This window comes from Hypanus sabinus, chromosome 7 (genome assembly GCF_030144855.1).
Source record: "Hypanus sabinus isolate sHypSab1 chromosome 7, sHypSab1.hap1, whole genome shotgun sequence".
Classification (NCBI taxonomy): Eukaryota; Metazoa; Chordata; class Chondrichthyes; order Myliobatiformes; family Dasyatidae; genus Hypanus; species Hypanus sabinus.
The window spans coordinates 59,783,865-59,811,744 of NC_082712.1; the positions used below are offsets into that span (position 1 = coordinate 59,783,865).

General features: G+C 42.3%; 1 protein-coding gene across 1 annotated transcript in view; it reads right to left on the reverse strand.

Moving 5' to 3' along the window:
• Window positions 1–27,880, reverse strand: part of trpm3 (transient receptor potential cation channel, subfamily M, member 3) — a 314,757-nt gene that overhangs the window by 26,117 nt on the left and 260,760 nt on the right. Inside the window, exons 16-21 of the mRNA XM_059974756.1 lie at window positions 24,996–25,285; window positions 14,312–14,540; window positions 8,070–8,237; window positions 7,675–7,815; window positions 2,937–3,065; window positions 803–1,054 (exon numbers count right to left, since the gene is read on the reverse strand). Coding sequence (XP_059830739.1) covers window positions 803–1,054; window positions 2,937–3,065; window positions 7,675–7,815; window positions 8,070–8,237; window positions 14,312–14,540; window positions 24,996–25,285 — 1,209 coding nt within the window. The remainder of the gene's footprint in view (window positions 1–802; window positions 1,055–2,936; window positions 3,066–7,674; window positions 7,816–8,069; window positions 8,238–14,311; window positions 14,541–24,995; window positions 25,286–27,880) is intronic.

Sequence of the window (27,880 nt, forward strand, 5' to 3'; positions counted from 1 at the left end):
TGCTGTGTGTTCTGCACACCAAAGCAAATAGTCTTTGACATCAAATCTTTGCTCATCCTGAGCACATCAATTCGATACCCTATTGTCACCCAGTTCAAGGGAATATGAGCCTGGTTGACACAATTCCTGCTTGTAATTTTACCGTATTACCTCCAGTGTCAGTCTATCGATTCTGTGTTGTGTCAATATATCCTTGCTGAGGTTAAACTTCACTCAGAAACATAATATTTCAATGCTTTGAAGTAACCACTTACAAATTATTTTAAAAGACAGATTTTGTAACATGCATTCACATAGAATAATACAGAATCATAGAACAGAACGAGACCATTCAGCCCAACTGGTCTGTGCCATTCTTTACTCTCTCAAGTCTCCTCCCACTATTCTTCATTGTATCCTACTATGCTTAGTGTTGCTTTTCCTGCTCAGTTCATCCAGATTCTTGTTAAATGCATCTCTGCTGTTCATCTCAACTATTCCATGGAGAGTAACTCAAACTCTCACTACTCTCTAGATAAGGACATGGATCCTGAATTCCACATTTAATTTATTAGTTACTTTTTTAAAGATATTTATGGCCCTGTTTCTGGTCCTACATGCAAATGGAAATATCTCTACATTCAAACTGTAAAGCCAATCATAATCTCAAGTAGATCTCTCTCAACAACCTATGGTCTCCCCTTTCCAATTAGAAGCCCAGCCTTCCCTGCTAGTTGCTGCCTCTCGGTTACGGTACTAATAACTGTGCCCGGAGCTGAATTTCAGTAATGAGCTCACTGATTAAGTAGCTTATTTATCTTACCATTTTTCCAATCATCATGACATAAGGCCCCAGATACTTGTTGACCCCGAAGATGTCTAATAGGCGAATGTACCAGTAAATGATGTTAACGCAGTAGATGACCCGGCCGTAGCTCATGTATGGCTTCTCCTGCAGGCGTAGCACCATTCCCACAGAGAAAAGCAGGATAGCCATGAGGTCGGTGATGTTCCAGTACTCCTGCAGCCAGACCTTCACTTTCTGCAATAGCTTACCAGGCTCTGACATCAGGATCTGATCAAGCCAAATAATGGTGTTAATTCAGTGGAATAGAACAGCAGGGTAAGCAGTATTATTGTTAAGATTCTTAGCCACTCATAGGTTGAACTTTGAGGCCGGTGAATACAGGAATGGGTACAATTGGAACTATTAAATTGAGAGATACTGGTGTATTCAGTTATGGCATAACAATATATACCAAGTAAGACTAGAAGATACAGTCAGTGGACTCTTTATTAGGTACACCTGTACACTTGCTTGTTAATGCAAATATCTACTCAGTCAATCATGTGGCAGCAACTCAATGCATAAAAGCATGTAGACATGATCAAGAGGCTCAGTTGCTGTTCAGACCAACAACAGAATGGGGAAGAAATGAGATCGCAGTGACTTTGATCATGGAATGATTGTTGGTGCAAGATGGGGTGGTTTGAGTATCTCAGAAACAGCTGATCCCTGTAATTTTCATGCACAACAGTAGTCTAGAGTTTACAGAGAATGGCGAGAACAACAAAAAACATCTAGTGAACGGCAGTTCAGTGGGCAAAAGTGCCTTGCTAATGTGAGAGGTTAGGACAAAATGGCCAGACTGGGTCAACCTGACAGGAAGGCAACAGTAACTCAGATAACCACATGTCACAACAGTGCTATGGAGCAGAGCACCTCTGAATGCACATGTTCAAACCTTGAAGTGGATAGGCTACAGCAGCAGAAAACCACAAACATACACTCATTAGCCACTTCATTTGTTACAGAGGCACCTAATAATGTGGCCACTAGGTGTACCAGAGAAGAATTAGGCCATTTGACACATTGAATTTGCTCCGCCATTCAATTGTGACTGAATTTTTTTCAGCCCCTTTCACTCACCGTCTCCCCATAGCCCTTAACCCACTTATCAATCTCTGCCCTTAATACACAACAGGGTCCAAATGTTGTTTCTGGCCACCAACAGCATGACTAAACTAGAACACAAGATGAGACCTTCAAAACAGGCTCAGAGGATTAAATTGGAGGTTGCTGGGTGGCGCAGCTTGGGCTGGAAAGGCCTATTCTGCACTGTATCTTGATGTAGATAGAGAGAGAAAGAATGAGAGTGCAAGAAAAAAGCAGACAGACAGACAGATAGACAAACAGAGAAAAGTAAATTGCTTGGGAATGGAAAAAGGTTGTTGTCCATTCTGCCAGTGCTTGTTCTACTAGCATATCCAGAGATGGTCATACCACAGTGGTTAAGAGAGAGTTTGTGTCCTGATGAAGTGTTAGGAGAGGTAGTAACTGCAGAGATGTTTCCCCTTAATTTTAATTCCTGTCAATAGTTCCACAATCAGAGACAGAAACCAGTGAACTATCTTTGGGGACATAGTAATAGATTGACTCTAAATGCTTGGGAATCGTAATCCCTCTAATCCACTTTTGTAAAAGTTTCAAGGCATGTGGAAAGTTAACTTGTATTTGACCACGGTTAGAAACATAGTTTCCTGAATCCCTGGTGAGATGGCCTTGCCTGCTTTAATAAAGCTGAGCTCATTAACATATTTCAACAAAATAAACTTAGGCCTCATCGCCTTCTTTATTACTCTCCATAATTTTACTACTTCATAGTTCTACTGCTTCAACAGTTCTGGTCCAATGTGCACACATAAACTCCTTGGTCTAATTTATGTCTATGCTTTCAGCTGCTGAAAGTATCAGCACATGACTTTTCCTCCTTCCCATTTCACCTCTCATTCCTCCTTTCAAATTTCCTTTAAATCCTTCCTCTTTGACTAAATTTTTGGTCACCACTCTCACATTTTCTCACATGACCCAGTGTTAAATGATTTGATTTTGTAAAGTAACTTGGGATGGTTTAATATGAAAGTGCTATATAAATGCAAGTTCCTGTCAAGCTTACCTCTCGCATCTTCTCTATGCTGAGTGTGAAGATGTAAGAAATGACTATCCACTCCTGTACCGATGGCCACCGCTCCATCTTCACCAAAACGATGTAATTAAAAAGCATCAGATAGCCAAAGTATGCCAGCTGTTTGACAGGAATCAGACCGCAGTAGATCAGCAACATTCCATAAGACTGGCTGAAGTCTTATATAAGATTACACTGAAAGTACAGCACAAAAATGTTTTGTTTGACCCAGCAGTCCATGCTGGTATTTGGTGCCTCTCTTGAGCATCCCCTATACTTCTAGACCTGGATTTATCAGTGAAACCCTTTACTTACTTTTCCCTCAAATGCTTGTACATCTTCCCTTAAGTGCATCTATAGTATTTGCTTTAACCACTCCCTGTGGTAGCAAGATCCATATTCTCCCTGCTGTTTGGGTCACGAGGTTTTGTCTGAATTCCCTACTGGGTCTCTTTATGTCTGACTGTTATTGATAGCTTCTGAAACAAAACCTTTCATCTGCAATGTCTCTTTCGGATATTCAGGCCTTTTTTCTCAAAAGGAAACTGTTCCAGTATATTCAGCATAAACTGGCCGGTGGTGTAGTGGCATCAGCAATGGACTTTGGAGTGAAGGCTCCCGAGTTTGAATCCAGCCGGCTCCCTTGCACGCTTTCCATTCGTGCTGGGTTGAGCGTCGAGCTGGCAACTCGGCCTTGTAAAAACAAGAAACCCTGCTAAAAAAACGCCATCATGACTCCACTCGGAGTTAAGGGCTTTTTTCTTCTTCTTCTTCATATTCACCATATGTCTACCTTTGGATACCTGGTTTCATTCCTGTACGTCGCTGCACCCATTTCCATTTTATAATACAATAACCAGAATCACATGCGATACTCTTAAGTGTCATGAAATCAAGGATTATAACTGGTTTAGCAGAACTTCCCGGCTTTTCAATTCTATCTCTAACACACATGCTAATTCTTGATTTACTGTTTTAATGACATTGTTAACTTTGCTGCAATCATTAGCAGCTGGTGCATAAGTACACAAATTCCTACATTCCGTTACCTCACCTGAAACTGAACCACACAAATTATAGGCCACTTCCCTAATTTACCATCTGACATATATCTGTGTTGACCTTCATTTGGAAATTATTCTGTGAGTTTATTAGCAATATACAGAAAATTAAAAAAGATGGTGACTTATAATTGTCATAGAAGATATTGTAAATACATCTCAAAAATTAAATGTCAGTTTTGTAATTATCATGTAATAAAATTGTGATCTGCACACATATTAGATCAGGGAAGTTCACTAAACAATAATTATGATTTTGTGTTCTATTAATATTATTTAGAGCATTATATTATTGGAGGGCTATGGTCCCGTTGCAGGTTGAAAGGAGTAGGTAGTTTAAGTGGATCAGCATGGACTAGATGGGCTGAAGGGTTTGTTTGTGTGCTGTACTCTGCTATTGCTCTATGACTCTAGAGCTCGATAACCAAGAGTGAACTTTTCAGAGTATTTTTTATGGGGTCTGGTTTGCAAAGAGCAGAAATTCACATCAATTCAAATGACTTCCTTTGGTTGTGGCACAGAAGACCATCACCAGCAGAGTATGATGACATGCTCTGAGTTAGTGATTTCCATGCCCCATTACTGCAGTGCAGAAAACCCAACACGTCTGTCAGTTTTATGCATGCCGATAGTTCTGGCTTCATTGCTATCATTAAAATAAGTCTCATTCAGGTCTTGGTAGTTGGAAGGAACAGACACCATGATAGGAAGCTCCTAACGTGCATTGAATGGAGGCTGGTGGTTGTCAGAATCCCAGGGATCAGTGTGAACCCCTGTGGGAAATGTTCCTTAATCATGTCACATATAACTCACAGAGAGGCTCACCCAACCTCCTGCACTCACCTCTCAAAGGTACAAGAAGAAAATGAAGGAGTGGGAAGGGACAGGATAAGACCATAAGACATAGGAGCAGAATTCAGCCCAGTGAGTCTGCTCCGCCATTTCATATGACTTATCTATTATCCCTCTCAAGCCCATTCTCCTACCTTCTTCTAACATTTGATGCCCTAACTAGTCAAAAATCTATCAACCTCCACTTTGGCTCCAATAATGGCGACACAGCTGAGTGTGGCAATGAATTCACCAAAGAAATTCCTCCTTATTTCTGCTGTAAAGGGACATCCTTGCAACCTGAGGCTGTGCCCTCTGATCCTAGACTCCCCCACTATAGGAAGTAACCTCTCCATGTCCACTCTGTCTACGCCTTTCAATATTCGATAGGTTTCAATGAAGTACCCCCTCATTTTTCTAAACTTCAGTGAGTACAGGCCCAGAGCAATCAAATGCTTCACATACATTAACCCTTTCATTCCCTGGATAATTCTTGTGAACCATTTCTGGACCTTCTCCAATGCCAGCATATCCTTTCTTACATAAGGGGCCCAAAACGTTTCACAATACTCACCCAACCCACCCACCCATCTATCCAGCATCCTCTTTGAATTTCAACCATCAGGCAGGAGACTCCGATGCATAAAGATAAGGACAGTCAGGATAGGAAACAGATTCTTCCCTCAGGCCACTAGGCCTCTGAACTCCCTGACGCATTGCATTCTAAGTGTCACTACTTTATTTGTTCTGTACCTTACAATATTTAGTTTATGCCCTTTACTTTGTTTATTTATATGTAATTCATTTATAGATTTTATTCTTACGTTATTGTGTGTCACGTGTATCACTATGCTTCACACCCTGGTCCAGGGGAATGTTGTCTTGTTTGACAGTATACATGTATGTAGTTAAATAACAATAAACTTGACTTGACTTGATTCCAGCATTAGCAGTTTTATTTGTTTTCCAAATATTTGCCACTGTTAATGCTCAAACAATAGGCCACAGTTGGAATATTGTGTTCAATTCTGGTTGCTTCATTATAGGAAGGATGAGGACACTTTAGAGATGGTGCAAAGGAAACTGTCCAAGATACTGCCTGGACTAGAAGGCCTGTCTTATGATGATAAGTTGAGTGAGCTAGGGCTTTTCCCTTTGAAGCAAAGGAAGATGAGGAGTGACTTTATAGAAGTGTACAGGGTGATAAGAGGCATCAATCAAATGGATAGGCAGGGACTTTTTCCCAGGGTGCAAGTGGCTAGTACAAGGAGCCATACAGTAATTTTAAGGTGTTTGGAGGATGGGAGGGGAGAGTGGTATATTTTTTGCACAGAGTAGTGGGTGCAGGGAACACTGCCATGTTCTGCAAGAGGCAGTTACCTAAGGGGTATTTAAAGAACACAAATGATGGAAAAATGTGGGCCAATATAGGACAGAAGGGTTAGATTGAACTTAGATTAAGTTAAAAGGGCCTGTACTGCACTGTAATGATTTATGTAATAAAAATACTTTGAAAATACTTCATTACCTGTGAAATATTTTGGAGCATCCTGTTGGCTTTGTGGAAGTCCCATAAATATGCATATCCTTTTTGTTTCAAGTTATCTTCAAATGATTTTAAGCCAACTTTCCTAACTTGTTTCACTGCATGGTATAATCTCCATTTCAGTATGGCACTACTGAAATGGAAATATGTTTCATTATGGTGCTTTTATTGATAGCAAGAACTACTAAGATGAAAAAATGTATGGAAGCAAGGCGACTCTGCTTCAAATGATGGTTTTGGCAAACATGAATAGCCATGTAACTTCTACCAATAGAACAGATGTAGGCAGCAGAACAATCAGAATGTAATTACTTTTCCCTGTAAGCCATTAGACATTCCTTGATTGTCACTGGTTCTAAGTCCTGGAGACCTAACAACATTAAAAGAACTACATCAGTTGAAGAAAGCACCTCACGATGACCTCCTCAAAGGGAATTGGTAATGGGTAATAACTATTCTCTTGTCGGCTATACGCACACACTAATAAAGTTCTGTAGACGTACAGTTGACGATATCCTGACTGGTTGTATCACGATCTAGCACAGCAATTCAAATGAGCATATCTCTCCCCATCATCAAAAGTACCTATGTGAGACACTACCACAAGACAGCAATACCTTTCATCAAAGATCACCAAAGTCTGGGCCGTGGCACCTTCTCATAGCTACCATCACGCAGAAGGTATAGAAACCCAAAATTCCACACCATCAGGTTCAAGAATAGCTACTTCCCTTCACCCATTCCTTTTCTGAACCAGCTTGAACAACCTTAACCCTACCTTAGTATAGAAACACTAAAACCACTTTGCTCTACAATCAACTTTGTTCTATTTGTGTCCTTTCTTGTGCAATTGAGTATAATGTATTATTAATTTATATTTTTCTTGTGACTGTTGTGTATTTGATGCTATGCGCCTGTAGTGCTGCAGCAAGTACGTTTTTCTTTGCAGTTCTACATACATGTACTTGTGGGGTATGTACTTGTGCATATGACAATAAACCCAAATTTGAAGTCAGAAAGAAGGAATTTTAAGATAACTGATCAACTTGAGCAGTTGAACTTGAGTCCTTTTGACTGCAAATGGCAATGTTATTTTCCCCATGAACTATTATCACAATGGTTTTCATCTACATTGCCATGAGGTGTTATTATGAACTAATGATTTCTCAGAGCTTCTGAGATTGCTATCTTTCTTTCAGTTCTCATTAGAGTGGCAATTATCAGTTTCTGGCAATGTGACAATCACACTTTTTTATACTGTTTGCAACCAATTCTTCCTTTTGTTCCTTACCGTATGAAACCAGAACTTAACAATTGGAGCACTGTAGAATTCATAGATCTTTCTTCCAAATGGAATCATTCTGTGTACTGTTGGTACTTCTTCTTCATTTTTCTTTCGAGCTGATTCTCCACTCACCCCATCGAGCATTGCCTGAAAGTCACATATAGTTTAATGTTGTGAGATGAACCTGCTTTTCACTAGTCATTCATAAAAACAGGGCATTCCCTCAAAGACGCTGAAAGCCAACTTCTGCTCATAATTCCAATGATCATCTCCAAAGAAGAGTCTAATCACTTTACATTGACATTTAACAGATGACATTTAGCATTGAATTCCACAGATTTGCTGAATGGAATGGCTACAGCAGATCTTTAAAGTTATAGTTATTTGTGGTGATTGCTTACTGTGAACTCCATATCCTCTTCCTCTTTTTCTTTAACTGGTTTCTCAGGCTCCTCCCCTTCTTTCCCGAGTAAAGGTGATTCCTGGCTGTGGGGCAAGTACGACATCTCATTTTTATTCTTAAATTCCAGGCTGAGGATTGATGGGGGTAGTAGGATTCCCAGAATTACCTTGAGGAAAAATAGTAAGTTTCAAGTATTTTTAGAATTATCCTTCTAATCTCAAACAATGATATAGAAGGCAATTTTCTGTTTAAAAGTTACATTTGGTGGATTCTGTTTCTAAGACAATTTATGATAGACAATGTGAATTATAGTGATAAATGTTGCAAGCTATTGAGTTGTAAGGAGTGTCAGGAAATGTAGACGAGGCTTGACCCAAAAGCAGAGCACTGGAGACAAGCTACAACTTCAATAATTGCAAAATAATAAGTCATAAGGGGCCTTGAAACAAGAGAGAACAGGCACTAAACATCTCAGGCAGCAAGGTAACTGAAGGCTAGGAGCATCTGGTTGAGACTGGCTGGTTCAATGGGTGAACTATGGTTATGGATGAGAGCTGGGTTTAAATAGGCTGCAGGTGATGTTGGAAATGAATGGTCAGTGTTTCTTGTTAACTGGATAGACTGGGAGGTACCTGCCTGTGCAGGACTGACAGGAACCTCTACTCCTCCACTACAGCCAGCACCCAATGGCCCAGGGTGATCTGGATGGGTGCAGTGGAATTACTCGATGAACAATGGATCCAAGATGAATCTGGACGGCGTCCAACAACTCTTCTTCAGGCCACACCATTCTCAGCCAACCAGGTACAACAACAGTCCTCCCTGTGCCCTCTTCCAAGCTTTCCAGCAACAGTGAACCAAAGGACCCCAGTGGCGGTACCACTGTCATTAGCTCCTCCATTGGAGCAATGGGGGTTGGTAGCAATAAAACACTTCAAAGGGTGACAAACCTGTGGCAGAGGAGCTGTGTAAATTGTGGGACAGCTCAGCCCAGAGCAGCTACATCTTTCATATGGAAGGGTTAGATGCAGTGAAGCATCACAGAAACTTCACTTGCTGATTGGCTCTTTATGACTGACCATTGGTTTGTGGGTGATAGCCAGAGGACAAACCCACTGAGGTGTGGATGAGGGAAAAGAAGGCTCATCAAAAAAATAGGAGACAAATTGCGGGCCCTAGTCTAACACAGTGTTTGTGGAGGCGGGCTATATGTTGGAGAACCAGGCTTGCTGTCTCAGCGGCTGATGGAAGTTTGAGGAGGGGAGTGAAGCAAGTCGCTGTGGAGAACCAGTCCACCACTGTCTTGATCACTGTGGCCCCAATGGAAGGTGGCAAACCTGTGATGAAATTCGTGGTGTTGTGGGACAGGTAGCAAGGGACCAACAGGTGCCACAGGGGTCAGGAGGACCGCTGGCTGAAAGCATTGGACTGGGCCCATTGAGGGCAGACAGCAACAAACTGACATACTATACATCTGTGATCATGGTGGGCTACCAGAACTGGTGTTGCAGAAATCTTGAGTCTGTTGTGCACCTGGTTGGGTGGAGGGGGTGAGGAGTGGGCAAACGTTAGAGTGCATAGCTGCTGGTACATACATGGGCTGACAAGTGTGTCAGCCAGAGCAGGATGGTGCTGTAGGGCTTGGTGGATCTAGTTCTCAAGATCCCAGATGATAGGTGAGGACCTGGGAGGATGGAATGATGATCTCCATTTCAGCTGGGTTGAACTGTTATATCTGGGCATCCATCCTTATGCTATTGGATCTGGGTTGGTAGAGGACGGTGAAGTTGAATTGCTTGAAGAAGAGAGCCCAGCAAGTCTGTTGTGGGTTGAATTGAGTCAGTTTGTTGTATGGAAATGAGGTTCTGGTGGTCAGTCCAGATAGGAATGACTCAGTGTTTCCCATCAGCCAATGTCTCCATTCCATTTAATGGCAAGTAGCTCCCTGCCTCCTATGCCATAACAGCACTGTATAGAGTTGAACTTGCATGAGAAAAAGACACAAGGGTGTGTCTTCCTGTCTGGTGCTCACTTTGAGAAGATGGTTCTAACACCCATGTCAGATGTGTCCATCTCTATTACAAATCCAGAGGGGTTCAGAACAGTGGCGAAGAGTCTCTTGAGCTTTTTGAAAGTGTGACTAGGTAATCCATAAGGTAGGTGACTTGATGATGGAGGTGAGGGGAGCATTAATTTGGTCATAGTTTCAGATGGCAGTAGAAGTTAGAGAAGCCCAAAATGCATGATAGCTGTTTGAGGGAGTTTGGTTGGTGTCTTTTAATGATGGAAAGATGTGAAAGAATGTAAAATGACTGGGTTGTGGAACTGGCATTTTTCTAACTTGCAGTAGAGTGGGTTTTCGAGGAGCTGCAAGAAGTTGATTTTGTAACAGAAAGTGGTCCTTGGAGAAGATGAGGATTTCATCAAGGTTGCATGTCTTGGTGAACTTTGGAAAATAGCTGGACTGTTGGAAAGTTTAGAATGGCATCATCAAGTATTCATAATAGCTGGTGGGTGTTATAAACTTTATTGTCTACTCATCCCCCAGGCAGATGTGGATCAGGTTGTACATGCTACGTAGATCCCATTTGGTGAAGATATAGACCCTGCAGATTGTTTGGAATGCATCATCAAGGGGAGAGGGTAATGATTCTTAACGGTAATTTTGTTGAGTCCACAGTAGTGGATGAAGACCCCCATTTTTCTTTTTGACAAAGAAGAATCCTGCACTGGCTGGGGACTGAGATGGCTGAATGAAGCCATGCTGTAGTGCTTGAGTGATCTAATCATACATGGCTTGGATCTCAGGAGGGGAGAGTGAGAACAGATGACCTTGGAGAGGAGGTTGATCGTGCTGTCATGTGGTCTGTCAAGGTACTGGCTTCCCTTTCACCGAAGGCGATAGTTAAGATAGCTAGGTATTCCTGTGAGAGTTTGGTGAGCTCAAGGGTTTCCTCAGTCTCCATGGATTAACGGGGTGAAGTAGACTGTGGTTTCAGGCAGGTAGTCCAATTGGTTGGGTCCCAAGTCAACAGTGAACCAGATGACTAGGCAAAGTGAAGGTCATGAGTGGAGAGTCAGGGGTAACCCAAAATGAGAGAGTGTTGTGTGAGTTGATCAGGAGGATGGGGATGGACTTGAGGTGCTGTCCAATGCTCATGTGTACAGGTCATGTGCATGCTCTGACCACCCCAGACCCCAAGGTACGTCTATCAATGACCGTGATGCAGAATGGGTGAGAAATAGGCGCGTTAGGAAGTCGAAGCTGCACATACAGAGTCCAGTCCAGAAACCTGTCTGCTGCACCCGAATCTATCAGAGCCTCCCGGGCGGGTAGAACCATCAAGGTGTGATGGAGGACAGAGGGGGTGAGTTGAGTTATGGTGCTGGAACTAGGGCCAGTGGAGTCGGGGTGGGTAGGGAAGCCTTCTACATAGAAGGCTTCTCGCCTCTACCAGATGGTGCTGTTTCCCAGACGCAGTGGGAATTTGATGAGTTGGTGGTTGGTTGCTCCACGGGAGGTGCACAAGTTGTTTCTCCACCAACGCTCTTTTTTTTAATAAATTTTTTTTCCACCAATGCTCTTGAGGTGTTAAGTGTTCTGGAGGTGTTCACCTCCACACCTCCAGCTGGAGGGTCCTTTAGCTGAAATGGTTCTGCGAATGGAACTTAGAGTCTGGCAAATGATCTGGAGGGTTGTTACAGAAGTTGCTTGTCCACAGCTGGGCCAGAGTTTAAGAGGTTTTCGAAGTGAGTGGGCATTTTCCTAGTAGACAGCTTGTCTTTCAAGTGCTGAGAGGCTGTGATGGTAATGGGCCAGCAGTACTTCCACATTCCAGCTGCACTCCACCACGGGGTCCTGAACTTCATGGTGTAATTCAGCACCCAGCATGTGCGTTGATGCAGGTGAAGTATCTGATCTGCTGCCTCCTTTCTATTTCCCAGATGTTTGGAAACCCAACACATCTCAGCAGTAAGATTCTCATATCTGTTGCAAAATGGGGGTCTTATTGTTCCAGTTAGTGCAGGCGCAGGTCAGGTCAGAGAGGTGATGAATGCGGTCTTGGCTTGATGCAGAGGAAGTTGCAGTTTGAACTGCAAGATGCACTGGGACAGGAAACCACAGCACTGGGTTAGGGATCCGTCGAAGTATTCAAGGACCAGAATGGGAAGAGGTTGACTGGAGTGCGGTTGCTGTATTGAGATGGAGAGTTGGTTGAGAGTGGTGAGCAGATGGTCAATAGTTTTCTGCTGCTTCTGGATCATGTGCTCATGTCGACGGATGACTTCCTTTAGGCGAGTAAACTCTGCTGGGTCACTCACTCTGTGGAGGAGACTTGATCCAAAATCAGAGCAGCACAGATGATTTAGCAGTAAACAATAACTTCAATAACTGCACAATAATAAGCCACAAGGGGCCATGAAACAAGAGAGAACAACTACAAAACTCCCCAGGCAACAAAGCAACTGAAAGTTATAAGCTGGCTGGCTCAATGAGTGAACAAAGGCTCTGGATGAGAGCTGGGTTTAAAGAGGCTGCAGATAGTAAGTTGGAAGTGAGTGGCAGATGGTTCTACTTAGCTGGGGCTAGTTAGCTACCCTGTGCAGGTCTGACAAGGAGAGCTTGGATGGACTGTAACTATTTTCCCTGGAACGTAAGAGGTTGAGGGGTGACCTTATAGAGGTTTATAATATTATAAATGTGGAATGTCCCAGTCTTTGTATCAACCACACCAATTTATAAAATGTTCTGCATCATAACCACCTGAAATTACAGACGAGAAGGACAAGAATAGCAGATACATACAAACATGCAAATTCACTCTAAGCCACACACTATACTGGCTTGAAAATCACCATTCCTTCATTTTAAGTCCTGGAATTTCCTACCAATCAGCATTACAGGAAATTTCCATTACACAAAAAGAAACTGCCACAGGTCAGAAGAACTTCTCACCAGCACCTTCTGAAAGAGAGTTGAGTATGGGCATCCAATCCTGACCTTGGTAGTGAAACCATATCATCATGATTTGTACACTAAACACTGCAGAAAGCAGTGCATCAACAGAATTGGACATGTGAATCAGATTATGTTGATTGATATGTGATATGTTGTTCATGATAATAAGGGTCTCAATAGTTAAATTTGATTATCTGGACATTATTGTACTGATATATATATATAATTGTGTTCACAGTCTGTTGATATTTCAATTTGGGGGCTGGGGGAGTGGTTAGATATACATGGGGTGATTGGTAAGTTCATGGCTTAAAGTAGGAGTCAATTTTAGAAAACCTAGCAGATTTATTTTTCAACAGAGTCCCCTCCTACATTTACACACTTGGTCCAGCTGTCTTGGAGCGTACGGATCTTGGACCTTCAGAAAGTGTCCACAGCATGGGTGATTGTTAAGTTCGTGGCCTAAGATAGACGATGTTATTAACTTTAAACTTTCTGCATAAGCACTCAAAGACTTGACCTGCATGTGCATGTAATGAGAGCTGCATAACTCATCTCCTTCTACCTTAGGTCACGAACTTATCAATCACCCATCTGTGGACACTTTCTGGAGGTCCAAGATCTGTATGCTCTACGACCGCTGGACTAAGTGTGTAAATGTAGGAGGGAACTATGTTGAAAAATAAATGTGCTAGGTTTTCTAAAATTGACTCCTTCTACTTCAGGCCACAAACTTATAAATCACCCCTCATATTCTTCTTGTGACTTGGCAAAATCTTCTGATCACCGTTTGCCTACCCCTTGGCCATATTGTTTCCACCAGTCTTCTCCCAGGTGCAGTTTTCTGCCAGCTCTTTGATGTGGCTGAGTGCAGTGAAGAGTTGTCTTAACCTTGGCAGGTAGGCTACACTCAGAGAGTGCTCACATCCCAGTATGGAACAAAACAAGGGGATAGCATCTCTCTGGATCTATATACATCCTTGAAACCCTAAAGAAATGGCCACCGAAATGCTGGTTGCACTAGCTGTAATTTTCCAAAAATCCTGAGATTCTGTTGCGGTAGAAAAGGACTGGAAACTGCTAATATTAATTGTCTTATTCAAAAAGGGTGGCGGGTAAAAACAAAACATAGGCTCATTTACCTGATGTTTATCACTGGAGACAATGTAGCTCAGCAAATATGGTGGGTTATGGGAGAAATGGATTGGTGTGATGTGGTGTGACATAGACGTACTTGATTCTGCATTGAAAAACTCTACCCCTCATCTTTGACCCCTCACCTTCAGGCTGGAATTTTTGCGCATCCTCAGCCGTCCCATCCACATGTCCGTGAGGAGCATTTGGCTGCAGGTATGAGCGATGAAGTCTCGGTGCTTAGCCGCCACAGCCAGCTGCAGGCAGGTGGAGTTACTCCAGTTCTTCAGCTCGTAGGTCAGCAGCTTCATGGCCATCTGCTCCTCCTGCTTGTAGGACTGGTCCAGTAGTTCGACTGCAAGTTGTGCAAACTCCCTGCAGGAGGAACAGCTCGTAAGTCAGGTCCACAAATGACAACCTTCATGTCAACATGTATTTTCAGTTCTTTCCCTGGAATGGGAAGGGACCCATTCAGTCTTTCAGGACTTGTACGTGATAAACAAGTCAGCCCAGGCATGGCATAAAAAGGGAAGTTCATTGATTTTGTGTTTAATGACTTGTTCAGACTTCAAATATCTGCAGTTAGATGGAAGAAGAGGCCCCTCATAACTATTCAATTGTTCAATGAAATCATAGTTGAATCTAACTTAACTGTCTCCATTATCATAGCTATCCTTTCATGCTCCACCAGGAAATGGAGCATCTTACAGGTTTTGGGTTGGGGTGAGAGTATTCTATATTCTCCCTCTCTGTTGTGTGAGGAGGTACTCCCTACCATCACCCTGAACATCCTGTCTATATTTTGTGCCTGGTTTTGAATTCCCACTATTTTTTTACGGTCTTGGGCAGAGCAGTTTCCATAGCTTTACGTGCATCATAGCTTGATTTGGCAACTACTCTGCCCAGGGGTGTAAGGAATCGCAGAAAGTTGTGAACACAGTCCAGTCTATCAAACAAACCGGCTGCCCTGCACTGACTGAGCTGCGTCACAATCAGGAACCGTACCCATCCTGCTCATTCTCTCTTCTATCCTTCATGATTGCATAGGATTAGGGTTGAACAAGCTTGAAAGCAGGTAACATCAGGGTCAAGGACAGCTTCTAACTCACTGTCATCAGATTCTTGAATGACACTCTCCTAGGTTAATGATGAACTCTTGATTTCCCAATCTATTTTGCTGTGACACTTTATCTGTCAACCTGTATTATCCTTTCCTTGAAGTTTTAACTTTACAGTCTTCGGTCTGTTTTCTTTTTACTATCTTGATGTACTAATATATGGTATAATTTTACTAAATGGCATGTAAAAGAAACTCTTCTCCATATCAAAACATACATGAAGTAATAAACCAATACCAAGATCAAGACAGAACAATTTCTCTTTATTTCAATCGGTTAAGGTTTTTTTCCCGATTTAAATTGGAGATACAGCATGGTAATAGACATTTCTGGCCCAATGACCCTGTGCCACCCAATCACGCCCGTGAGACAAATTAACCTACTAATCCATATGATTTTGGGTTGTGAGAAGAAATCAGAGCACCTGGAGGAAACCCACATGGTCACATTTAGAATGTACAAGCTCCTTACAAACAGTGGTGGAATAGATCCTGGGTCACTGGTGCTGTAGTGCTTCCATGCTTCCCCATCATCTTATATATTTCAAACTGACCATGTCTTAATTTTCAACACTCATTGGAATACAAGCCTCATCTCTGAAAACCAGCCATTACTCTCACTTTAGCAGGGTGACCTACACTACGTGCACTCTGAGGTCAATCCCTTCTTCTTGATGTACATTGCCAAGAAGCAGCTGGGTTTCTAGTGAGCCACCAGAGCTTTAACCTTCCGAAACGTTACTTTTAGCCTTTGATTTCCACTTGACTTTCAAACAATCTTCGATGCTCTTTCCCAGACTGACTGGGACCTTTCGGTGCAGTGCCACAACTGGAGTACTGCATTCAGTTCTGGTCGCCCCACTATAGGAGGGACATTGAGGCTTTGGAGAGGGCGCAGAAGAGGTTTACCAGGATGCTGCCTAGTTTAGAGGACATGCGCTACCATGAGAGGCTGGACAAACTTGGGTTGTTTTCTTTGGACTGGTAGAGGGTGAGGGAACATTGGATAAGAGGTTTATAAGGTTATGAGAGGCATATATAAAGTACATAGGGAATATCTTTTTCCCAAGGTAGAAATGTCTAATACCAAAGGGCACGCATTGAATGTGAGGGGGGTAGGTTCAAAGGGGATGTGAGGGATTACTTTTTTAGTCAGACGGTGGTGGATGCCCAGGGCTTTGATCAGCGGCCAATTGGACAGATTAGAAGCTTGAGAGTATGTAATTCATGCGGGGTCGCTAATCAAGTATTAAAGGCAGTAACTCGCAGTAGGGTTTTTTGGAGCTTTGAGCTGTGGCCAATCAATGTTCAGGATTGATGAACAAAAGCAAAAGCAGGTCAAGTGGAGCGGTCATTATCAGATTGGACAGAGCTAGAGTGGCGATTTTGAGGTGTTAGCTCTTTGAGGCTTCAGTGAAGAGAAGCTTCAGTCAGAGAAGGCAAAAAAAAAAGCTGCAGGTGGAGTTTCTTCTCCCCGCTTCTACACATTTTCTCAGTTAGAACAGTAGAGATGCCAGGCAGAATAGTGGAATGCTCCTCTTGTGGGATTTAGGAAGGCAAGGAGATCTACAGTGTCCCTGATGACTATATCTGCGAGAAGTGCATCCACAATAAGGATTTGGAGCTGGAACTGGATGAACTTGAGATAATTCGGGAGACTGAGGGGATGATAGATAAGATCTATAGAGAGGTTGATACACCCAGGGTGCTAGACACAGGAAACTGGGTGACAACCAGGAAGGGGAAAGGGGTTAAAGAGCCAGTGCAGAATACCCCTGTGACCATTCACCTCAACAACAGGTATATCAATATGGCTACTGTTCATAGGGATGACCTAGCAGAGAAAAGTCACAGTGGTCGAGTTTCTGGCACTGAGTCTGGCTCTGTGACTCAGAAAAGAAGGGTAGATAGAGATCAGCTGTGTTGATAGGGCATTCATTAGTTAGGGGAACAGAAAGGAAGTTCTGTGGGTGAGAACAAGATTCCTGGATGGTATGTTGCCTCCCTGGTGCCAAGGTCAGGGACACCTCAGATCAAGTCTCAGCATTCTTAAGTGGGAAGGTGAACAACCAGAGGCCGTGATCCATGTAGGTAACAGTGATGTGGGTAGAAGAAGTGACGAAGTCCTGCAAGGGGAGTTCAGGGAGATCGGTACTAAGTTAATGGGCAGCACCTCCCAGGTTGTGATCTCAGGATTGCTATCCATGCCATGTGCTAATGAGGCCAGAAATAGGGTGATTATATAGTTCAATATGTGGCTAAAGAGTTGGTGTTGCAGGAGCAGATAGGATTTTTGGATCATTCCATGGAAGGTGGGACCTGTACAGAAGAGACGGTTTGCACCTGAAATGGAAGGAGACCCAGCTCCTAGTGGGAAGGTTTGCTAATGCTGCATGGCAGGGTTTAAACTAGAGTTGCAGTGGGATGGGAACCTAAGTGCCAGAACAGTTAGTGGAGAGGTTGTGGAGACAGATGGGGATAAAATCTCAGACATAATCAGGAATCAAAAGGTTGAGCAGGGTGCAACTAGAGACTTGAGCTGTGTATATTCCACTGCAAGAAGTATTGTAGGAAAGGAGGATGAGCTCAGGGCACGGATCAGCACCTGCAATTATGATATTGTAGCCACTAATGAGACTTCTGTGCATGAAGGACAGGACTGGCAGTTCAATATTCTGTTGTTTTTGAAGTGACAGAGCAGGAAGGATAAAAGGAGGAGGGGTGGCATTACCAGTCAGGGGAAGTGTCTTGGCAGTGCTCTGTCAGGACAGACTGGAGAACTCATCTAAGACATTATGGATGGAACTAAGTAATAGGAAAGGTATGACCATGTTAATGGGGCTATATTACAGACCACCCAACAGTCTGAGGGATTTAGGGAAACAAATTTGTAGAGAGATTGCAGTCTGTTGCAAGAAACGTAAGGTTCTTATATTAGGTGATTTTAACTTTCCACATATTGATTGGGACTCTCATACTGTAAAAGGATTAGATGGGATAGAGTTTATCCAAGGTGTTCAGGAAAGCGCCTTTAATCAGATGTCCCAATGAGAGAGTGTCCGATATTTGATCTGCCATTATGGAATGAGACAGGGCAAGTGAGAGCAGTTTATGGAGGGGAGCACTTTGCACCTACTCATCACAATGCCATTAGTTTCAAAGTAAATATGCAGAAAGATAGGTCTGGCTTGCAGGTAGAGATTCTGAATTGGAGAAAGGCTAATTTTGATTGTATTAGAAATGATTTGGCAAGTGTAGATTGGGACAGGCTGTTTTCTGGCAAAGATGTACTTAGTAAGCATGTGGCCTTCAAAAGTGCAATTTTGAGAGTACAAAGCTTATATGTGCCCATCAGAATAAAAGCTAAAGGTAACAAGTGCAGGGAACCTTGGTTTTCAAGAGATATTGAGGTCCTAGCTGAGAGATAAAAGGAGGTGCACAGAAGATATAGGCAGGTAGGAACAAATGAGGTGTTATTGGAGTATAAGAAATGCCAAAGAACACTGAAGAAAGAAATCAGGAGGGCTAAAAGAAGGCATGAAATTGCCATAGCAGACAAGGTGAAGGAGAATCCCAAGGGATTAAGAGCAAAAGGATTGCAAGGGCCAAAATTGGTCTTCTGGAAGGTCAGAGTAATCCATATGTGGAGCCAAAGCAGATGGGGGATAAATACATTTTTTCATATTTTGCATTGTATTTACCCAGGAGATGGACACAGAGTTGGTGATGCAAAGCAGCACCAACTTCATGGACCCTATAGAGATTACAGAGGTGGAGGTGTTTGCTGTTCTGAGGCAAATCAGGGTGGATAAATCCTCACGGCTTGACAGGTGTTCCCTATGGGAGGCAAGTGCAGAAATTGCAAGGGCTCTACCAGAGATATTTAAATCAAGCTTAGCAGCAGGAAAGGTTCCAGAGGATTGGAGGATAGTCAATGTTGTTCCACTGTTTAAGAAAGACTCTAAACGTAAACCAGAAAATTATAGGCCAGTGGGTCTAACATCAATTGTGGGGAAACTTATTGTAAGGTATTCTAAGGGATCAGATATATACTGTAAATGTTTGGATTGATTAAGAATAGTCAGCATGGCTTTGTACATGGTAGGTCATGTCTAATTGATCTTATAGAGTTTTTTGAGGAAGTTATCAGGAAAATGGGATGAAGGCAAGGCAGTGGATGTTGTCTACATGGACTTTAGCAAGTCATTTGAGGAGGTCCCGCATGGGATGTTGGTCAAGAAAGTTCAATTGCTAGACATTCAAGATGAGGTAGAAAATTAGATTAGACATTGGCTTTGTGGGAGAAGCCAGAGAGTGGTAATAGATGGTTGCTTCTCTGACTGGAGACCTGTGAGTAGTGGTGTGCTGCAGGGACTGGTGCTAGGTCCTTCCTCGTTCGTCATCTTTATCAATGATTTGGATAATAATGTGGTTAACTGTGTCAGCAAATTTGTGTATGACACCAAGATTGGGGATGCAGTGGACAGCGAGGGATTGTAGAGGGATCTGCATCAGCTGGAAAAATGGGCTGAAAAATGGCAGATGGAATTTAATGCAGACAAGTGTGAAGTGTTGGACTTTGGTAGGACTTTCACAGGGTAGGTCTTACACAGTGAACTGTAGGGCACTGAAGAGTGTGGTAGAACAGAGCGATTTGGGAATATGTAATTTATTGAAAGCGGCATCACAGGTTGTAAAGAAAACTTTTGGCACAATGGTCCAAAAAACATACAAAAGGTTCAGAGAGCTAGGTAATGTTAGAAATCTAGAAGTTTATAAGGCTAAAAGGAATGAGCTTAAGAAGGAAATTAGGAGAAGGGGCCACGAGAAGGGCTGGGCAGGCAGGATTAAGGTAAACCCCAAGGCATTCTACAAGTATGTGAAGAGCAAGAGGATAAGACATGAAAGAATAGGACCTATCAAGTGTGATAGTGGGAAAGTGTGTATGGAACCAGAGGTACTTAATGAATACTTTATTCAGTATTCACTATGGAAAAGGATCTTGGTGATTGTAGTGATGACTTGCAGCAGATTGAAAAGCTTGAGCATGTATATATTAAGAAAGAGGATGTGCTGGAGCTTTTGGAAAGCATCAAGTTGGATAAGTCACTGGGACCGGATGAGATGTACCCCAGGCTACTGTGGTAAGGCAAGGGAGGAGATTGCCGAGCCTCTGGTGATGGTCTTTGTATCATCAATGGGGACAGGAGAGGTTCCCAAGGGTTGGAGGGTTGTGGATGTTGTTCCTTTATTCAAGAAAGGGAGTAGAGATAGCCCAGGAAATTATAGACCTCAGTGGTTGGTAAGTTGATGGAGAAGATCCTGAGACGCAGAATTTATGAACATTTGGAGAGGCATAATATGATTAGGAGTAGTCAGCATGGCCTTGTCAAGGGCAGGTCATGCCTTACGAGCCTGATAGAATTTTTTGAGGATGTGACTAAACACATTGATGAAGGAAGAGCAGTTGATGTGGTGTATATGGATTTCAGCAAGGCATTCGATAAGGTACCCCATGCAAGGTTTATTGAGAAAGTAAAGAGGCATGGGATCCAAAGGGACATTGCTTTGTGGATCCAGAACTGGCTTGCCCACAGAAGGCAAAGAATGGTTGTAGACGCGTCATATTCTGCATGGAGGTCAGTAACGAGTGGTGTGCCTCACCGTTCTGTTCTGGGATCCTTACCCTTTGTGATTTTTATAAATGACCTGGATGAGGAAGTGGAGGGATGGGTTAGCAAGTTTGCTGATGACACAAAGGTTGGATGTGTTGTGGATAGTGTGGAGGGCTGTCAGAGGTTACAGCAGGACGTTGATAGGATGCAAAACTGGGCTGAGAAGTGGCAGATGGAGTTTAACCCAGAGAAGTGTGAGGTGGTCCATTTTGGTAGGTCAAATATGATGGCAGAATATAGTATTAACGGTAAGACTCTTGGCAGCGTGGAGGGTTCCTGGGGTCCAAGTCCATAGGACACTCAAAGCAGCTGTGCAGGTTGACTCTGTGGTCAAGAAGGAATACAGTGTATTGGCCTTCATTAATCATGGAATTGAATTTAGGAGCTGAGAGGTAATGTTGCAGCTATAGAGGACCCTGGTCAGACCCCTCATGGAGTACTGTGCTCAGTTCTGGTCACCTCGCTACAGGAAGGATGTGGAAGACATAGAAAGGGTGCAGAGGAGATTTACAAGGATTTTGCCTGGATTGGGGAGCATGCCTTATAAGAATAGGTTGAGTGAACTTGGCCTTTTCTCCTTGGAGCGACGGAGGACGAGAGGTGACCTGATAGAGGTGCATAAGATGATGAGAGGCATTGATTGTGTGGATAGTCATAAGCTTTTTCCCAGGGCTGAAATGGTTGCATAAGAGGATACAGGTTTAAGGTGCTGAGGAGTAAGTACAGAGGAGATGTCAGTGGTAAGTTTTTTACTCAGAGAGTGGTGAGTGTATGGAATGGGCTGCCAGCAATGATGGTGGAGGTGGATATAATAGGGTCTTTTAAGAGACTTTTAGATAGGTACATGGAGCTTAGTAAAATAGAGGACTATAGGTAAGCCTAGTAATTTCTAAAGTAGGGACATGTTCAGCATAACTTTGTGGGCCAAAGGGCCTGTATTGTGCTGTAGGTTTTCTATATTTCTATGTTTCTATGATCTTCATAAATCAAAGTACTGTACAGGAGTTAGGGTGTTATGTTGAAGTTGTATAAGACTGTAGTGAGGCCTAGTTTGGATTATTGTGTGTAGTTTTGGTCATCTACCTGCAGGAAAAATGTAAATAAGGTTGAAAGAATTCAGAGAAAATTTAAAAGGATGTTGCTGGGTTTGGAGAATCTGAGTTAGAACGAAAGATTGAATAGGTTAGGACTGTATTCTTTAGAATGTAGAAGATTGAGTGGAGATTTGATAGAGGTATACAAAATTTTGAGGGTTTAGGTAGTGTCAATGCAAGCAGGCTTTTTCCTCTGAGGTTGGGTGGGACTATAACCAGAGGTCATGGGTTAAGGGTGAAAGGTGAAAAGTCTAAGGGGAACCTGAGGGACACTCAGAGGGTTGTGAGAGTGTGGAATGAGTTGCCAGCACAAGGGGTGTATGCGAGCTCAGTTTCAATGTTTGAATGAAGTTTGGATACAAGGGGTATGGAGGCCTATGGTCCCAGTGCAGGTTGATGGGAATACACAGTTTAAATTATTTCGACATGGACTAGATGGGCTTAAGGGCCTGTTTTTGTGCTGTACTTACTTTTCTTTGACACTGTGACTCTGTGATATGGAGGTAGAGACAAATACATTAGAGGCTTTTAAGAGAGGTTTAGATAGGCACATGAATATAAGGGAGATGGAGGGATATGGACAGTGTGTAGGTAGAAGGGATTCGTTTTGGGTGTTTTTGATTTACCATCTAGTTGATTTGACACAACACTGTGGACGGTGGGGGGGGGGGGGCTGTTCCTGTGCTTCACTACTCTATATTCCATGTATGTTCTGCTGCAAAGATTATGCTGCTCTGTATTGGCAAGTTAACATTTCCCTTCACAATCAACACACCCCTTTATCCTTCCCAAACCATTGTTCACTGCCAGACCATACCTCACAGAGTGTAATTTGTTCTCTATAATCAAGGTCTCCATCCCTCTGCTTGGCCTCCACTCAGCAAATAAAATGGAGGACGTTTTGGCTCATCCAGGTCATAGAGACAATGGCGTGGCATGAGGGAGGTGGGGACAATGAAGATGTTGGGAGGTTCAGTACCAGACAAATATTCCATAAAGAAATGATAGGTAACATGTAAGCATCACAGCAAGGCTGTAGAAAGAATGGGAGTGACTGTTCCCAATAAAAGGCATCTCAGATACTTGGACAAAAAATTGAATTGAGACCCTAACCTTCAGAGAGGCTTTGAGTCTTCTCTGATTAGATAACACAATGCACCACAAAAGATTCCAATTTTAATTTGTGTGAGGTCAGATACAAGTTAGACATCAGGAGGTGGATCTCTGAGCAGTGGAACGGTTTGGACAAAAGGACAGCTCTCACAAGGATTGCTCTGGGAGGGGAAGTCAAAGAGGAATTGCTCAGATTTCTCTGTGTCCAGCAGCTGACACCCTGGCGTATAAGTGGTGCTAGTTACTGAAGATAAAATTCTCCCAGAAGCCTGAGTTAATGCTTTTCCATCCTCAGCCTGCAAATAGTTACAGGAAGCTAAAATACCTGGAAATGTGTAAAATCGTCTAGAAATTCCACCCAGAACAGTGATGCTATGTGAGGTTCACAGGAAAAGCTGTACATTCTACCCTGCTTTTGAAATATGACTCCATTCACTTCAATTTCTAGACATAAATATTTACAGGCATGTATTATGAATAGCATTATGCCTGATTTATAATGGTAGGATATACATTGTGAATAAAGCCCCAGTAATGAGATACTTGATTCTGAAACTCACTACTAATATTAATGTGAACTTGCTGTACCGCACTCTGCAAAGAAATTTAGCCAGACTGAGCACCGGGTTTTATTGTTATATGATATGAGAACTAGCGCACGGGAGAGGTGGGCTTGTGGAAGGACAAGTGAGGTTCTGGCTGCTAAACAGCTTACTCCTGTTCAAATGAGGTCTGTGTCTTTTGACAGCTTTTTGAAGTTACTCTGAGAAACATGACAGCCAGAATTATCCAGAGAAAGGAAGGCAGACTGTAGAGCAGTGATGAGAAATGAGCTGGTAATTGGAGAAAACTGTAGCAGAGAATGAACTGGGCTGTGACAGTGTAGAGAGTTTACTGATAGGCTGGTAACTCAGGGCTTGCATTAGTCGGATGTGAGCCCACCATCCTATTTGGAGAATTAATTAAGTAAACCTGCAATTCAAAACCAATATTGTAATGGTGATTTAATATAATAGCAATTTTGAAATGTTCAATTAAAAACCTATCTGGTTTACTACAGTCATTTTGGAAAGATAATCCTGCCTTTGAAACCTACCTCTTTGACCAAGCCTTTGGTCACCTTCTCAGCTTTTCTGTCAGTATGACTCAGAGTTAAACCTTTGCCAGATAAAATTACTGTAAAGAACCTAGGGATTATGTTTTTGTATATGAAGAGTGCTATATAAATAATGCAGGATGTTTTTGTAAAGTTCCAGTGTGCTCCTGGAAATCAATAGAGATTCTTTTATAAATGTGTTCTTTTTCTTTTAGGAGGAGGAAGAGGTTAAGCATGGGGAGGTGGTAATCTGCCTCTCCAGCCATTTCCTGATGGGACACTTCTGCCCATGGAGACTGGCTGCTTCATTGTGTCTCCTTTCAGAACATGATGACCCCTTTCTCTCATCAGTGCCAGAGAACAAAAGATATCCAGCTCACCAGAGTCCTTTGTTGAGCCAAGTGTGCCTGATTATCGCACACAATCAGACCCAAGCTAATCACAGGCGCTCCTTCCCACCTTCCAAAGTTGCCATTAAATGACTAATTGTCCCTCTCACTGTCCTGAATAATTCTGCTTTTGCGACCTTTACACATTGCTGACAGTTCAAAGACATGTTTTTTCCCTGTAAACCATTTTGGTAGGATGAAAACTCTAGGCACTCCTTTGTTTAATCATTTACTTTATTTTTCACTATCTTTGTCTCTCTTTCTTCCTTTCTAAATCTTCTTCACAACCTTTGTTCAGACCTGCCTAAATGTGTGCCATGCTGGGGCAAAGTGGCAGCACGCATACCTGGAGTTGTGGTTTAACTCTTGGGAGATGTCATCCACCATGTCGTTCTCGGAGGCCTCGTGAGCCATGGCTTTGCACAGCTTGCAGGCGACGAGGGCCTTGGCCATGGCCTCCTCACCGTGCTGCCAGAAGAACAATGCCATCTTCTGTCGCTTCATGAGAACAGCCCAGAGCATCAGCTCATGAAATGGGTAGGAGAAGTGATTGATCTCTGGGTCATCCAGATCGATGTCTACATCTTCTTCCCTCTTCTTGGTGGGCTTCCTGCCTCTCCGTATGGGGGGTTCTTCCTGCTCGATTTTAGGAGAAGAAGTTCATCAGCAAAGTTGAATTCACCTTCACAGAACCTCTCAGCTGGGTTGCCAACCCTGCAGAACCACCCTGGAGTCTCTGGAGATTAAAGGGCAATCTTTGGAGCCCTGATTGAAAAGCAAAGCGCAGCTCAAAAAATGATGGGAGCAGCAGACTGGGGAAATTGATTAAACAAAATGTAAGTTTTATCTTCATTTCCTTTCAACGCTTTTGTCGATTAATTCTAAATATAATGGAGATGTAAAAGGTGAAAAATGAACGTCAATTCACCCAGCAAGAAAACAGTCTGCTTTATGGAATTTGCATCGAGACCATGCAGAGTCTTGAATCAAAACATCAACTATCTCAATGGTTGTCCTGCTGAGATTCTTCAGCAGTTTCTTTTTTTTGCCCCAGATTTTGGCATCTACAGTCTCTCTTGTGGCAGTCAATTTATTACAATGAAAATAGCTTTCTGTTAGGCTGGAGAGGGGCGGGGAGTTCAAATCAATTGACATGTTACTCCACCAGAACAGAGACTGATATAGGGATGAGTTAAAGATTAGAAGGTGATATGATGAGAACTCCAGGAACACATGCAACAGATTTGGCAAGCCTATAGGGATGTCATGTTCACTTCTATGTCATTTAATATCAGTAAAGAATCTACAGTACAGACCAAATATAATGGAGAATATATTTTACTGTAGTCCCTTCCTAGCAAAGCAGCTTTGCAATCAAGGTAATGGAACTACATTACATTCTACAAACCTAATCTAGCTTTGGAAGTTAAAATGTAAATCAGCTATCCTTCCCAATGCAAAATCCACTATTAACTCACATACACATATCTAAACTTGCAAGTGTTCATATCACTTTGTAAATGCACATTCTCTTTGCTGAATATCCCACAAATTTACCTTTAAAGAAAATCTACTTTTGAATCAACTTCAGACATGGGTAATGAAACATTAAGCCACCAGTAGGTCTAACTATTCTTTTCATTTATTCTACTTAATCATAATTTGAATACCAAACTTTAAAGACAAGTAAAGATTTAACCTGACCTTTTGGGTGATAGCGATTAAACAGCAGCAGTACAGAGTGAATTAAAAGCCAACAGCAAAAGCATTTCTAAAGAGAAACAACTGACAAAACAAGAATGAACTAACAGAGAGATACCACTTAAAGCTAGCCACCGGAAAATAGAATGGTCAACACAGAAGCACAGCCTTGACTGGATGTAAATGCATATAAAGCTACAAGGAAAAGGAGAGGGAAATCTCAAATAAAGGCTACTAAGAGGGATCAATTTTATATCCAGCCTGCCCTCTTCACAGAAAGAGATCATAACACAATAATAATCAAGTTATGAAATTCTTTTCTTCACTGAATATTCTCTACTGTGAATTATGTTTATACAACAGTGGTTAGATAATAAACATCAGAGATTAAAACCAAAATGAGTTTTATATCCAAATGGAATTGTTTGCTTTAAAATGCATGAAGAATGGGCCTGCAGACATACCTGAACTTGAAAATGAATTATGCATTGATTATACATTGAAAGTTAGTCTGTAACTCTCAGGTAATATAATCTGAAAAGGGCAGATCCTGTCTGAACATTTAACACAATAATTTATCAAATAGAGAGTAAAAAATGGAATAGTCTCTAAATATCTAATCCTCATTATGTGGAAATAGATTTGTCAGATTAATACTTCAATTGCATTAACTTAAGATAATTGTTGGCATGATTAAGAGTGCCACGTGCAGTATAACACAAATATACTTGAAAAATGAAAGCAAAATGCTGGAAATGCTCAGCACATCAGGCAGCATCTGAGAAGAGAGAATAGATAAGGTCGGAAAGTCTTCAGTGATGATAACAGGTCATTGACCTGAAACATTGTATGAAGTCGTTGGACTTGGCCCTATTGCCTGGACACACCGCCTGTACTTCCCACCAGCATTCACTTGGGCTGCTTCCGCAGGTCAAGAACGAGCAGAGCCCTTCTTGCACCTGAGAGATGCCCAGAAGGCTAGCCCAAGGCCTTGACACATTTGACAGGAAATACTACTTGAGTGGAAGAAGGCAGGAGCCTCACTTCCTGCCAAAGCTGGAAGTGGTTTTGGACAATTTCTAAATGCAAATACAGTTTTTGGATAGACATATGAACATGCAGGGAATAGAGGGATATGGATCATATACAGTTTTAATCTAATTTGGTGTTGTGCTTGGCACAGACAGCGTGTGCCAAAGGCCTTGTTCCTGAGCTGCGCTGTTTTATGTCCTAAATATTCAGAAAGATTTGAAGACTGCTGTGGACAATTAAAAAATGGGACAGACAGAAAACTGCAAGATTAATTTAAAAATTAAAGCAATAAAGAATAATTAAAAATTTTAAAACAAATTAAGTAATAAGCTAGAGTTGTAACCTTGCAGCTTTCTCCTGATCTTCAGGTTGGGAATGAATTGGGAGGTGAATCCAGGTAGATTTCTCAGCAATGTGTTGGTGATTCCTTGCACCTCTTGGCTCTGCTGCTGTATCTGATAGGAATCCAGTGATAGAGCGGTGAGTGAGGCATGAGGG